Source organism: Macaca thibetana, chromosome 8, assembly GCF_024542745.1.
Source record: "Macaca thibetana thibetana isolate TM-01 chromosome 8, ASM2454274v1, whole genome shotgun sequence".
NCBI lineage: Eukaryota > Metazoa > Chordata > Mammalia > Primates > Cercopithecidae > Macaca > Macaca thibetana.
The window spans coordinates 126711879-126726448 of NC_065585.1; the positions used below are offsets into that span (position 1 = coordinate 126711879).

General features: G+C 39.3%; 1 protein-coding gene across 1 annotated transcript; it reads left to right on the forward strand.

Annotated features, from left to right (window-relative positions):
• The first annotated feature begins 2405 nt into the window (after window positions 1–2405).
• FGF20 (fibroblast growth factor 20) lies at window positions 2406–13078 on the forward strand. The gene is made up of 3 exons (XM_050800783.1): window positions 2406–3067; window positions 9090–9193; window positions 11938–13078. The coding sequence occupies exons 1-3, from the start codon at window positions 2782–2784 to the stop codon at window positions 12181–12183; spliced, it is 636 nt and encodes a 211-aa protein (XP_050656740.1). The 5' UTR covers window positions 2406–2781; the 3' UTR covers window positions 12184–13078.
• Window positions 13079–14570: the final 1492 nt, after the last annotated feature.

Consider the following 14570-nt stretch of genomic DNA (forward strand, 5'->3'; position numbering starts at 1 on the left):
AGTAGCTAGGCTGGAGTTATATTATCCTTATTTTACAAAAGAGAAAATAAAAGCATTTAGAGAATTTAAGGAAATTGGCCTGGGATGTTGGACTCTGGACTAAACTAGAATCTAGGACCACGTTTTTTCTCTGTAAAGCAGGATGTACCTATGTTGTATGGTCATTGTGGTGATCAAATGAGGTAAGACACATATAAATACCAAGGTGTACAAAGAGAAGGCAATTCTATTATGAAAGTATTTAAAGTTTCATGACTCTGAATAAGAAATTCCCCATATTTTAGTATATATATATGCAATACAAGAGATTTGAACAGTCTAAGAGCTATAGCTCACACAGCAGGACTAAAGTGTTCATGTGGGAAAATAGTTTATAGACTGAACTAGTAGCTTTAGAAGCAGGCGATGATAATATATCTCCATTGTGGAATAATTAACAACATTACATGTTGCACAGAACTTGGACCTTGAAACAAACCTCATTAAAAGGCACTTGATCTAAGTTTAAAACCCTTAAGTATCTCCTCTTTAAAAGTGATCAGTGGATGTACTGGCTACTTCAGTTATCCTGCTATGAGATTCACACAACTTTGATCTAACTTTCTTTGATTTAACACTGCAATTAAGAAGATTTGGTTCAAAGTAAAAGCTCATTGGTTGATGTTTTACACTGACGTGATAATGTTTACACAGATGTGCTTTGAAATCTTGATTATGGTGGATTTGGGGTCCTACCACAAGACAGACTGCTGTTATTTGAAAGGTGAAATAATATAACTTTTACCTGGTACAACCTTTAAAACAGATTTAGCAATATACGTTTCTAAAGTGATTTATCTCTTTATTGTTTTTAGCCAGTGTTTTTGTTTTATTTTATATCTATCAACAGTAAATCACTTGCTTTAAGAACTCTTTTATAACTTGGTTACACAAGGGTCAGTAGTTAGGCCTGTAGTGATGAAAATGTGTAACTATACCCACTTTAAAGCACCTGCTAATTAATTAGAAAAAAATTCCTCAGAGCAAATAAAATAAACCAGTCAAATCCAACTGAGCTCCCAGGTTGATGCTTTTTCTGAACAGACCATGAAACAAGACTGAGAAAGTAATCTTCATCAATTCCCTAAAACTTTTCACTCAGAGGAAGTGTGAATCTGCCCAATGATTCTCAACTCTTCTGCCGCTGAAAAATTTTAACAGAAAGACCTTGAATTTAACCAGTGGTGCAAAACCAGTTTCAATGTTTAAATGGACATATATCTAATTCCTTCGCTTCCGTGGTTTTTGATTTTACAAATATGCCCAAGCACTCTTCAATTTTACCAGTAACTTTTTGAAGTGTCAAAACACGTCAAGCATCAAGACTATTTCCATTGAGTTATTTTTAGATTTTATAATTCAAATGTAAACAAAAAATCTAGCTTTTACAAAAACGCAACTAAGAAAAACAGGAAAGTGCTCTTAGACTGTATAAGGGCCCAAAAGGCCACTCATCCTTTAGGACAATGTTCCAGATACTCATTTTCTATTCATGGCAAAATATAGAAATGTAAACCATTTCTTTCCAGCCTATTTGGATTTACTCTAAATCCTTCGACTCGTGATTATATTATGTTATTATTTTACACTAATTAGAAGTTCATGGCCTCAGCACACAATTAAAAATACATATGTGTATATGCATATATACGGCAATTTTGGTTATATTATGTGCTGAGTAAAGATAAACATTAAAGAGAAATTGTAAAGGGGGGAGGGAGGGTGTTCCTTACCTAACCTTGATTATGTAAAGAAAAATCCCCCATCTAAATGATAAAAGAAAGGAGTAATGCTTGTACATTTTATTAGTGTTTTAAAATTAGTGAGTTAAACTGTCAAAGCTTTGATTTTTCTTTCATGTGTGTCTGGGCAGGTCTGTAAGCCTCAGGTAACGCCCTTTTTCCTTCTCCCTCGCTTACCTTTCTTTGCACCTGTCCACTGCAGGCTCCCAAGGAATCCAATTCTCCTCTCCTCTCTTTCCTCCTCCTACCAATGCCCTCCTTCTTTCTCTCTCTCTCTCTCTCTCTCTCTCCCCGCCTTCCCTCCCTCCTCCCTTCCTCTTCTTCTATATACCTGCCAAGTTGGGCTCCTTTTAGCGGCGATCTATCACTGCAAAGCTCACATCAAAGGCGGTTGCACGGCTGCAGCTGAACAGCATCACCGCTGTCCCAAAGACAACCCCAAAGAGGGGCCTCGACTGCACCTTCTCGAAGTTGCTGGCTGGCTTAGGCCAAGTGCAGGAATGGTTTTTGCGAGGGCATGGATGGAGAAGTGCCAAGGGCCCCTTTTGGTCACTTCCGAAGAGCGAAAACGTGTTGAGAGGAGACCGGTTTAAGATTTCAAACAGAACCTCCCCAGCGCGCATGAAAGGACTTGATTAGCATATGTCAAGAGGACCAGCTTATATACTCGGTGTGTATGTACACAGGACCCTGATCTGATCAGTTTGCGGAGTTGGAGCCCCAGCCCCCAGCCCTAGTCCTAGTATTGGCAGCGGCAGCTATAGATATTTCTGCAAAGCCAGCAGCCGGCTCCCACCTACCCAAGGAGAGAAGATCGCTCCAAGACAGTGAGAGCTTCCCTGCCATTTCAGTGCAAAGTCCCTCCGGAGCGACCTCAGAGGAGTAATCGGGCCTTAACTTTTTGCGCTCGTTTTGCTATAATTTTTCTCTATCCACCTCCATCTCACCCCCGCAACACTCTTTACTGGGGGAGTCTTTTGTGCTCCGGATCTCCCCCTCCATGGCTCCCTTAGCCGAAGTCGGGGGCTTTCTGGGCGGCCTGGAGGGCTTGGGCCAGCAGGTGGGCTCGCATTTCCTGTTGCCTCCTGCCGGGGAGCGGCCGCCCCTGCTGGGCGAGCGCAGGGGCGCGGCGGAGCGGAGCGCCCGCGGAGGGCCGGGGGCTGCGGAGCTGGCGCACCTGCACGGCATCCTGCGCCGCCGGCAGCTGTATTGCCGCACCGGCTTCCACCTGCAGATCCTGCCCGACGGCAGCGTGCAGGGCACCCGGCAGGACCACAGCCTCTTCGGTACGTACTAGCATCCCGACCCCACCCCCACCTGCGCCCCAGCTCCGCTCCTCGTCCCCTGCCGGTGCACCTCCCTCTTTGCCTGCCAAGGACGTCGGCGCTGCGCGGAACCCGGAGCTCCCCTGGACCCAGCCGGTGCGAGAGGCAGACTGGGGCTGAAGGGCGGGCCAGAGTAGGCGCGGGGAGAAATTTTCCTGCCAGTTTGTCGCCGCTGCCTCTAGCAGGGCAGCAGCTCCAGACGCTGGGGGAGGGAGGAGAAAGGGTGGGCGCTCCGCAAGCTCCTTCCTGCCTTCCCCATTGCCCTTCCCACTGCCGGGGACACCAAGACCTGGTGCACTGGGCATCACAGTTCTTGCACTGCTTACCTCGCAGGCAGTTAAAAAAAAAAAATCCCTATATGTTTTTCTCCGATTTCGTTTCTCATTTTCCCTCATGCCGTCCACTTTACAAAATTAACAACAGGAAGCACTGGGCTTCTTTAAACATGCCCCACAGTTATGCAGCTGATTTGCACCCGGGGCTGCTCTTGACATGGATTGCGAGCATTTACGTGTCTACCTAGAGACCTGAAAATGTTCACCTGAAGAGTTAGCAGATTAACTTTCCGTGGGCACCTTCGCTACTGTAGGGCTCACCTGTCTGAGGTTCCCTGAGCTCCTGAGTTCTATCTGGGGGAGAAAAGAAAAGGAAAGGGGGGAGGGGCGGGGAGGGGGACGACCACCCGGCTACTGAGCATGCCTAGTTCTTCAGCCAAGCTCCTCTTTAGAAATTCTGCAATCTGAAAGCAAGGATCTTGGTATTGACCTTAGGAAAGAGGAAATGGGAAAGCGAAAGAAGATATGGGTGGGAACACAGAGGGACGGGTTTCAGAATACCTCCAGCAGTACCTGGGAAGAGAAGGGGTTAAAAGAAACAAGAGAATGATTGTTAAGGCAGTGTCTGTTAAGAGATACTGGATCGGGTGGGTCTCTCCTGTTAATGACTTCCTAACTAGCTGTGTAACTAGCAAGTCCCCTCATCAGTCTGAGGCTTAGTTTTCTTTTCTGTACAAAGATGGGGTGCTCTCCCGTTCTAATAGCTCAAGATCTTTCCCCATAGCTGAAGTTTCCGTTCTATTAGTTAACCTGCTAGCAATCTCAAAGGATTTTGATCATCAGACTTTTGACATTATTTGAAAAATTCGTTATATTTTTAAAAAAGATACCGTTAATTTGTCAGCCACAATCTGTAGCGCTATAGAGTTCTTTGAGAATTCACCCCATCTCTGAATGGCCCTCTCTTATCGTGTCCTCACACCCTTGTTCTTATAATTATTCCCTTTTTGACTTGTAGGACTCATTAAAACTTTGGAGAAGTGTAAATCTCAGTTTGAGGGGGCATTTGTAACCCTAGATGTAGAAATAAGCATGTGGTGGTCATTTGGTAGCACTTAAAGGCTTAGAAAATTAACTTTTTAAAACCCACATGTTTGCAGCTTCCACTGATCTCTTCCAAATTCCCATTGACTATCAGTCAAGAGTGTCATGACCTAGTGGCCAACTTGGGGTCACTTTTAGAAAGTGGTTTTTAAATTGGGGAGGCTTGAGATTTTTCTAACTCCTGGCCTCCAGCAATCTTCCCGCCTTGGCCTCCCAAAGGACTGGGAATACAGGAGTGAGCCACTGTGCCTGGCCCTGAGATTTCGGTTCTAAAGAACTTTACCGACACCAGGTGGCTCAATTCTCTTGCCTTTAAGGATGACTTCACTGCGCTCATTGCAGAAAAATATTTCAACTACCAGAAAGATTTAGAAATAAACACAAATGTGATAATACTTATAGGTAGATAGCAGGTAGAAGTTAAGCTTAGGTAGTAGTCAGAATTTCACCCTGCCAAACACAGTGTAGCCTTGGAAATTCTACTTTTAAGAAACTTGTGGCCGGGCGTAGTGGCTCACACTTGTAATCCCAGCACTTTGGGAGGCCGAGGCGGGTGGATCACGAGGTCAGGAGTTCAAGACCAGCCCGGTCAAGATGGTGAAACTCCGTCTCTACTAAAAATACCAAAAAAAAAAAAAACAAAAAAATTAACCGGGCGTGGTGGCGGGCGCCTGTAATCGCAGCTACTCGGGAGGCTGAGACAGGAGAACTGCTTGAACCCAGGAGGCACAGATTGTAGTGAGCCAAGATCACGCCACTGCACTCCAGCCTTGATGACAGACCAAGACTCCGTCTCAAAAAACAAACAAACAAACAAACAAACAAAAAACCTTGTAATTACACTGTAATCTCCCTAGTGACAGGAAAAAAAAAAAAAAAAAAAAAGGCCTCTTCTGCTTTGTGTCTGTTTATAAGACTAACCCAATGGGGAGAGATTAGTAAATATTTGTAGACTCGATAACATTCATTAATGGCATTTTTTTAGGAATGGAAGTTGAATATCAGAATTGTCATCTGGCTAGCACATTTTGTTTTTGCTAAATTTGTGTTAATGATTTAGTAGCTGCAAAGAAAATGACAGATTGAATTTGCGCCAGTGTAAGTCACTCTATAGTGGGAGGCTATGTATAGGAAGAAAATACTCACTGTTAAACAAAAGGAAGATAACCCAGATTAGTCTGGGAGTGAATGGCCTCCTTATGATATATTATAGTGCATACTAGTGGCCTTCGATAGCTTAGACATCATAATTTACTTTAAGGGAGTGTAGGTAAGAAGAAAGTTTATGTTCAACCTATATAAGATTATGTGTTTCTGTATGTTTGGCTTATTTTGCTAGTGCTTCAGTTACTAATTATTAAATTATATTTTATTTTTTTAAACTCTTATCTTTGCTATCAGAGTGACAGTTTTGAAAACTCAACGATGGCTATTTGAGATGTTAAAGGGAATAACTTTTTTTTTTCCTGCCAATTTTATACTAATTTGGCCATGAGGTATCTCTGTGTTTATAATGGAGTTTTCCTGCACAGTAGTACAGCAGGAACACCTTACCTAATACGTAAACATGGAATCATTTCTGAAAAGAAAAAAAAGTTTAGCCTGAGATCAAACATATTTCTTTAAAGGCTTTTCCTTTATTCTCCCCTATTCTCCATAGATTTGTCTGATGTGGTTGCATTGTGGGTTGACTCACCTGTTTATTATGATTATTAAAAAGACTGGCTTTGAAAGTGATACCAGAAAGACAAAGTACCTCCAAGTCTTTTTTATGGGACACTGGGCATTAGAAAATCTATCTAAAATCTGTGATTACCTCTTAAGGAAAGTTTTTCATGTCTACTCTTTGTAAAGGAATTAGCTTAGTTGCCACCTCATATTATAAATAAGAAAGACTTGTCAAATCTCATTTAAGAATCAAATGATTACAAATTACTACGTGGTATACTATTTCCTCAAGGAGAAAAAGGATCAGAATTTAAAAGTGTGACTAAAATCTTTAAGAGGAACACACACACAAAACATATAACCTCTTTCCCATCAGTCCCATGAGCCATTGCAAAATTATTTATGCCTCGTTATATATAAGGTTTTGGATGTTGTTTACTAAAGTTAAAACTATTGCATATAATTATTCTAAGAATATAAGTCATCTTTTGTCTTTCTACAGCTACATATTTTTTTGGCAAGATGACAGCATTAAGATAAGAATTAAAGTATAGGTGGTTTACCTCTGAGTTTTCCGAGAAAAAAGGAACACTTTATGAGATCTGTTATATAATTAGCTTATATGGAAATTAAACCCATATTTTATTGTAGTTGAAAACTTGTTCTATTCTACATTCTAATCACTTACTCAGTTCCTGTTCTTTGAAAGACAAGAGAATCTTAATGTAAATCAGATACTTAAAGGGAATTAAGTTCCATTTCAGCCACAGTACACTTTTTAATTTGAATGTAACATTCAATACAAAGTAATTATACATTTGTAATTATATTCTGAATGAAATTACATTACTATATATATTTTCTACCAATTATGTTTTGGGCCTATGTTTTTGTTCCTGGCAGGACTCTTTTGCTAACGAACTTGGCAGTGAGTTTGATTTTCCTTCACTCCCCACCTCTGTATTTGTCATTATGATGGCTGTCCTATGGAGTCTGAGCCTTCTTGCTATATCTTATCTTCTCTCTGCCTTAGGCTTTCAATGAGGGATCCTGGCTCTTTCAAGCCACTTATAGACTATTTAGCAGTGTATTGTTGCTGTAAGATCCTTGATAGCTCTAGTGTTCTACATGATCTCCTAATAGTTTGAAAGAGCTCATTTGTCTGGCTAAGAATCTCTGTTTCTGACAAAGAGTGAATTAGGCTTTGGATAGAATAGAGCCCTGCATATCAGCAAATAGTTAGATTCTGTACTTTCCCTTGGCCTTGGGAGTATCACGTGTCTAAACAGGAACTTGTACAATAAATCAAGAAATGACTTAAGAGCAAGAGTCAGGCTAAATGGTACACATTTATACTGTTTGTAGAGCTCAGGATGGGGTGAAGGGGTGAAGGTAGAATGCTATTGAGGAACGCAGTTCCAAGCATAGAAAATACAGCTATGCTTTTTCAGCAGAGTCAAAGAGGGAAGAATGAGACAAAGGCATTAGTCCAAAGTTTAGTGTGTGTAGAAAAAAAAGGGTGATTCAGAGGGAGGCGTTAAGTTTTACTTTTTTAAACTATAGTGTATCGGTGTATTTAGGGAAGAGTTTTTGATCCTAGTTTACTGATAAATGGAAATAATTCTGGAAAGTTATTGATAGCAAATCTACTTGCATGCTAAATTTATTATATTTTGCTATCATAGTTAATGAATTATAAAGTCCTTTTTCTTCTCTGAACTATACAATTTAATTTTTAAAATTACATAGCAGGAAACATAGCATATTACATAATCTGTAAAATCTTGAAACTACTGTATTTTCCTCAAGAAACAGTGTCCTGAAGTAGAAACAGTGGATTAGGGCTAAGAATGTAAGTTTAAATATCAGTTGTACCAATTATAAATATCATGTCCCTTAGGCAAATCAAGTAACCTTTCTGATCTTCAGTTTCTTTATATGCAAAATGGGAATAATAACATCTTCCCTATTTATTTTAAGGGCTGGTTTTTTAGGGCCTGGTGAGAAAATACCAACAGATGCCCCTTTATTAACTGTAAAACACTGTTATACCCAATAAGGGATGCTGCTGCTCCTAGAAACAGATTGACTTGATTTATTGTAAATAAAAACAAAACAATGAATAGAAAATGGTTATAATTAACTGATGGGATCATGGAAAACTGAGAATACCTCCATTATGTACTAATTTATGATAATCATAGCTTCCATTTGTTGAATGCCTAAATGTGTCAGTCCTCACCCATCTCCTTAAGGGAGGTATTTCCTCCATTTTGCATATGAGAGGTTAAAGTTCAAAGAAGACAAATGACTCCCCTACTCAACCTAGTTAGTAAGTTCCTGAACTGGAATTCAAACCCAGCTCAGTATGGTGTAAGATTTGACACCCTTCACATTATACCATTGTTGTAGGACTTTCTCCTTAGTTCAGTTAAAAGCAAAGGTCCTTGTCACATGACCAGGAAAGATTAGGCTCATGGACCATAGAAGGGTGAGAAAAATTGAATTTATTGAGCATAAAGAAAAAAAACTAAGCAAAGAGAGGTTCCTATTAACAGGCCCCCATCTCACAGATTGAATCCCAGGTTATCGCCCCATTACAGTAGAGGCCAGGCTCCTCCCCGCCGCAAAGGGCGTCAACTTCCCGAGGCGCCATCGTGTTATCCCGGCACACAGGCCGGTCAGAGTTTCTCCAGGAACCCCTTTATACTTGGTTGTCTCACCATGATGAACAATTTTTTCCTTTTTTGTCTTTTTTTCATCTGTCATAAAACAATTGCATAGCTGTTTTCAATTTACAAAGGACTTTTACACATACATCATTATATTTGGCAATAATGGCCAACTACCGCTAGTATTCGGAAGATTTTTGTTAGTCATATGTTCATTCATAAATACAAAACATGATGTTTTTATGAATTTGTTTACATATGCAGGTATCTTGGAATTCATCAGTGTGGCAGTGGGACTGGTCAGTATTAGAGGTGTGGACAGTGGTCTCTATCTTGGAATGAATGACAAAGGAGAGCTCTATGGATCAGTACGTATTATGTGTATTTTTTATTATTATTGTAGTTCTTAAAATAATGACTATCTATTATGCAATTAAAATGTCTACCAATAATGTCTGTTAGAAGTGTATAAAACATAGTTACGTAGACATTGAATTCTATATCCTGCTAAATTTCCATGTGTCTGGGCAATAGTATAGTAACTCAGTTATATTTTTGAAACCCCCAACCATTATTGCCTTCAGCTCACTAGTTCTTCCTATTCATTACCTTGAGTCTTTCTAGTTTTCTCTGTATTTTAATAATTCCCTCCAGAGACAGAGATAAATGGGAGAATATTTTTTTCTTGCCATGTTAGACTCTCTCACCTTTATGTTTATTTAAGGTAAACTTTGTTTACCTGTTATCATCTTCCACAGCTAAATATACATCACTCACTTGCTGACCTTTTTATGTAAGAAATAAGTGAATAAAGTTGTGGGATACTACAAGTAAAAAGAGAAGATGGCAAACACACTGTTCTTTTATGCCTGTAGTCTTGAAAATTACAGTAGCCATGGGCTCACTCAAAGTTGTATTGGGCAATTTTTAAGTTGCTCCTAGGGATAAGTGCACATCTGTGGGTCTACTATGTATGTTTAAATATGCCACATAAGGTATACTTCTCAGGTTAATATTTCATCAGTATAAGTTTTTTGTTGTTGTTGCTTTTTTTTTTTTTTTTTTTTTTTTTTTTTTTTTTAGAGCAAAGCTGCAGTAGCAACACAAGAATTAAAAGAGCAGGATGATATCACACTCTACCTTACAGCACAATATGGATTTCTCTCTTTCATTGTTAACATTTTTCATTTGTTCACAGTTGCTTATATGCTTTTACAAGAATTGGTAAGATAAAAATGTGTGCCAGTATCCCACTCCTCTTCTTACGTGAACTCTCTTCTTGAGGTTCAAGTCTCTATAATTATTTCCATCAAGAATTGACTTTGTATGATTAAGCAGACGGCACTATGTGGTAACTTTTTTTTATTAAAATCTCAACTGGAACCACAATATTCAGCTAGCATCTTAATATACACTGAGAAGAATTGGTGATGATACAGAAGCAGATGAATATTTGTCCTTCGTAAGGGTAAAACTTGTTATTTCTAGGCTTCCTGTCAGCTCAGAACAAAGAAAAACAATGCAATGTGTAATAATCATAAGTGTAGAATTACAATAAAATTAATAGAAGTACAACAGAAAAAAAACATGCACACAGTCTTCATGTATATGTTGGATTTTAAAAAAAGCAACTGTGGTTTATCCCTTAGGACAATATATAGTCCATTTTGAAAAGACAATAAATCATTGGGCTTTTATCTTTTTTTTTTTTTTTTTTTTTTTTTTTTTTTTTTTTTTTTTTGAGACGGAGTCTCGCTCTGTCGCCCAGGCTGGAGTGTAGTGGCCGGATCTCAGCTCACTGCAAGCTCCGCCTCCCGGGTTCGGGCCATTCTCCTGTCTCAGCCTCCTGAGTAGCTGGGACTACAGGCGCCCGCCACCTCGCCCGGCTAGTTTTTTGTATTTTTTAGTAGAGATGGGGTTTCACCGTGTTAGCCAGGATGGTCTCGATCTCCTGACCTAGTGATCCACCCATCTCGGCCTCCCAAAGTGCTGGGATTACAGGCTTGAGCCACCGCGCCCGGCCGGGCTTTTATCTTAATCGTAAGAGATCCAGATATAAATTAATCATGGAGACTGTATCATCAAACAATTAGTAAATTCATAAAGAGAAGATATATGATTTGGAGTGATGATCATGAATTTGGAATTTGGTTCTTAGCAAGATCTTGAAATGTTCCAAGCTGAGAGTAGAGGCTCGATAGATAGGACTGTGGCATCTAACGATGGAAAAAGATAAACTACAGGTCTGCTTGGTAGTGATGGGAGTAGTAGGGTGATAATATGGGACATGAGAAAATTCAGGGTATTTATTCGGTATTTGAAAATAAAATTGGGAATTGACATTTGACTTCAAGTTCTTTAAAGGAGGGGTCCCCAACCCCTGGGCCATGGACTGGTACTGGTCTGTGGCCTGTTAGAAACTGGGCTGCACAGCAGGAGGTGAGCGGCAGGCAAGTGAGCAAAGCTTCATCTGATTTTACAGCTGCTCTCCGTTGTTCATATTACCACGTAAGCTCTGCCTCCTGCCAGATCAGTGGTGGCATTCAATTTTCAAAGGAGCATGAGCCCTTTTGTGAACTGTGCATGCGAGGAATCTAGGTTGCGTGCTTCTTATGAGAATCTAATGCCTGATGATCTGTCACTGTGTCCCATCACCCCCAGATGGGACAGTCTAGTTGCAGGAAAACAAGCTCAGAGCTCCCACTGATTCTATATTATGATGAGTTATTTCATTATATATTACATATAATTATTTCATTGTATATTACAATATAATAATAATAGGAATGAAGTGCACGATAAATGTAATGCACTTGAATCACCCTGAAACCATCTCCTCTCCCCATCCTGGTCCGTGGAAAAATTGTCTTCCATGAAACTGGTCACTGGTGCCAAAGAGTTGGGGACTGCTGCTTTAAAGTACACTGCCAGATCAAGTCACTTGCACTAAGAATCAGAGATGACATATTAACTAAAACAAAATAAAGCAAAACCAATTTAACCTTTTTCTTTCTTGGACAAGGCAAAGAAATGAAAATAAAGAGTTGAAACTTGTGAGGCAATTATCTCAAAGGTATTTTTTAAAAAATAATAGTTATCTTCTCTCTTTCAGGAGAAACTTACTTCTGAATGCATCTTTAGGGAGCAATTTGAAGAGAACTGGTATAACACCTATTCTTCTAATACATATAAACATGGAGACACTGGCCGCAGGTATTTTGTGGCACTTAACAAAGACGGGACTCCAAGAGATGGCGCCAGGTCCAAAAGACATCAGAAGTTCACACATTTCTTACCTAGACCAGTGGATCCAGAAAGAGTTCCAGAATTGTACAAGGACCTACTGATGTACACTTGAAGTGTGATCGTGACATTATGGAGGAGTCAAACCACAACCATTCTTTCTTATCATAGTTCCCATCATAAAATAATGACCCAGGAAGACATTCAGAATGTTAAAGTCTATTTTCTACTGGGAGACTGGATTTGGAAAGAATATTGAGAAAAAAACAAAAAAAAAGTCTTGACCAGAAATAGATCATGATCACTCTTTATATGTGAATTAAGTTCCCTTAGATATGTTGGATTCGTCCTTATCAGTAGACTGACTCCAAAAATCTCTTAAATTGTGGATAACGGGAACCCTCACACGGTTGCTGCTGGTGCCTCACCTCTCTGGATTATGTTTACTTTAAAATTTATGTTAAAACTAGAGGATTCATGTTGAAGAAATGGATTGACTTAACCAAGATCATTGCTACATAAACTCTGAGGACCTTGTAGAATTCACAGGTTATAGCATTATATGTTTAAAAAAAAAAAACCAAAAAACTAAACGACACCTGGGTGAAACATGAACTATGAAACGTGCCACACCAAGACAGAACATTTTTTAAAACAATGGACCTATTTATACATTTTCAATTTGAAAATATTTATTATATATATTTATTTATTAAAGAGTTTATTTTTTACTGGGATATGAAGATAATACCAAGAGTAAAAAAAACAAAACTTCCTTTATTGTGCCATTACTTTATTGTGGTGTCTTGCTCTGTAAAGAAGACATTATTATACCACATTAACCATAGAATCAGATTTTGAATTTCTTTTAAAAAATATAGTGTAGATTATATTTTTATGCAGTCAATTGCCTTCTAAATGTAACATTGGTTCCTTTTGGCCTAGAAAAGTGCTTTATTGATTTGTATTAAATTCAACACACATTCAAAAGGGAATTAAACATTGTAATGTAACGTTTTGGCTTCATTGCTTTTCAGGTGAAAGTTCTTTTATTTATATAACATTTAAAAAATGACAAAATATTAAATGCTCTAGAGAAAGAACTTCTAGTATTTAAAGAACTTCTAATGTAGAAAAGTATTGAACATTACGGTCAACTTATGTTTACTTATTTTCTTAATTCAGTGTGGCAAAGACCATTTCTTTCACCCAATACGATTGTAGAAAGAATAAGTCTTTGTACCACCTCCATTAACAATGGTAAGTCCCCATCTACCTGAGTCTGGTGTTCTTTTCATCATCTCTCTTATTTAGCGATTTACTCAGCAAACATTTACATCTACCTGAGTCTGGTGTTCTTTTCATCATCTCTCTTATTTAGCCATTTACTCAGCAAACATTTATTTTTTTGTTTTCTTTTTTAATTAAATTTTTTTTTTTTGTAGAGATGAAGTCTTGCTATGTTGCCCAGGCTTCTCTCAAACTCCTGTCCTCTAATGATGTTCCGACATCAGCCTCCCAAAGTGTTGGGATTACAGGCATAAGCCACCATGCCTGGCACAGCACATGTTCATTAAAGTCTACTATACACCAGACACTGTGTTAGGCACTAGGGGAAATGGGGTGGTCCAGATAGAGGTGGGCCCTACACCATGGAGGTTAATGGCTGGTGGGAAAGAAAGATAGTAAACAAGTAAATTAACAAATGCCATAACTATGAATGATGATTTACTCTATGAGGAAAACAAGGTTCAGACAGAAAAAAAGAAAGAACAAATTTAGGATGGCTCAGAGAAGGCTTTTCTAGGGAGATGACATTTCTGATGGGCCCTAAAGGGTATGAAGGGGCTATCCAGGTAAAGAGAAGGATGAGAACCTTCTAGGGAGAGGAAACAGTTAATGTGGGGTTCCTAAGGCAGAAAATAGCTTTGTGGCTGGAGCTTAGTGAGCTATTGGGAGAGTGGCAGAGGTGAGTTTAGAAAGCTAAGCAGATACAAATTCTGCTAGATTTGTAAAAGTTCTTCTGAGGTTGTATATCCTGGTGCCCAGCAGCTGTCAATGCCGCTGCCCTCATGGTTGGGCATGTGGTCATGATAATGGGACCAGCTGCCACTCTTTACCAACCCGGAGACCTGGGTAAGACACGGATTGCTGGCCTCTACCCCCAGAGTTTCTGATGTGTAGTTCTGGGGTGGGGTCTAAAAATTTGCATTTCTAGTTTCACCTGGTTTCCTAGGTGATGTTGACCACACTTTGAGAGCCACCAGTCTGGAACAATGTTTCTAACACTTAACGTACGTATGAATCACCTGGGGGTTCTTACTAGAGGGCGTTCTGGGATTTTGCCTTTCTACAACTTCCCGGGTGATGCTTGATGCTGCTAGATCTTGAAGCATACTTTGAGTGACAAGACTATTGCTTTAATGCTATCTTATTTCTATATTCGTTCACTGTCTCATTACTTATGTAAACTAGTGCTGATGTGTAGGGTGAGAGGAGAGA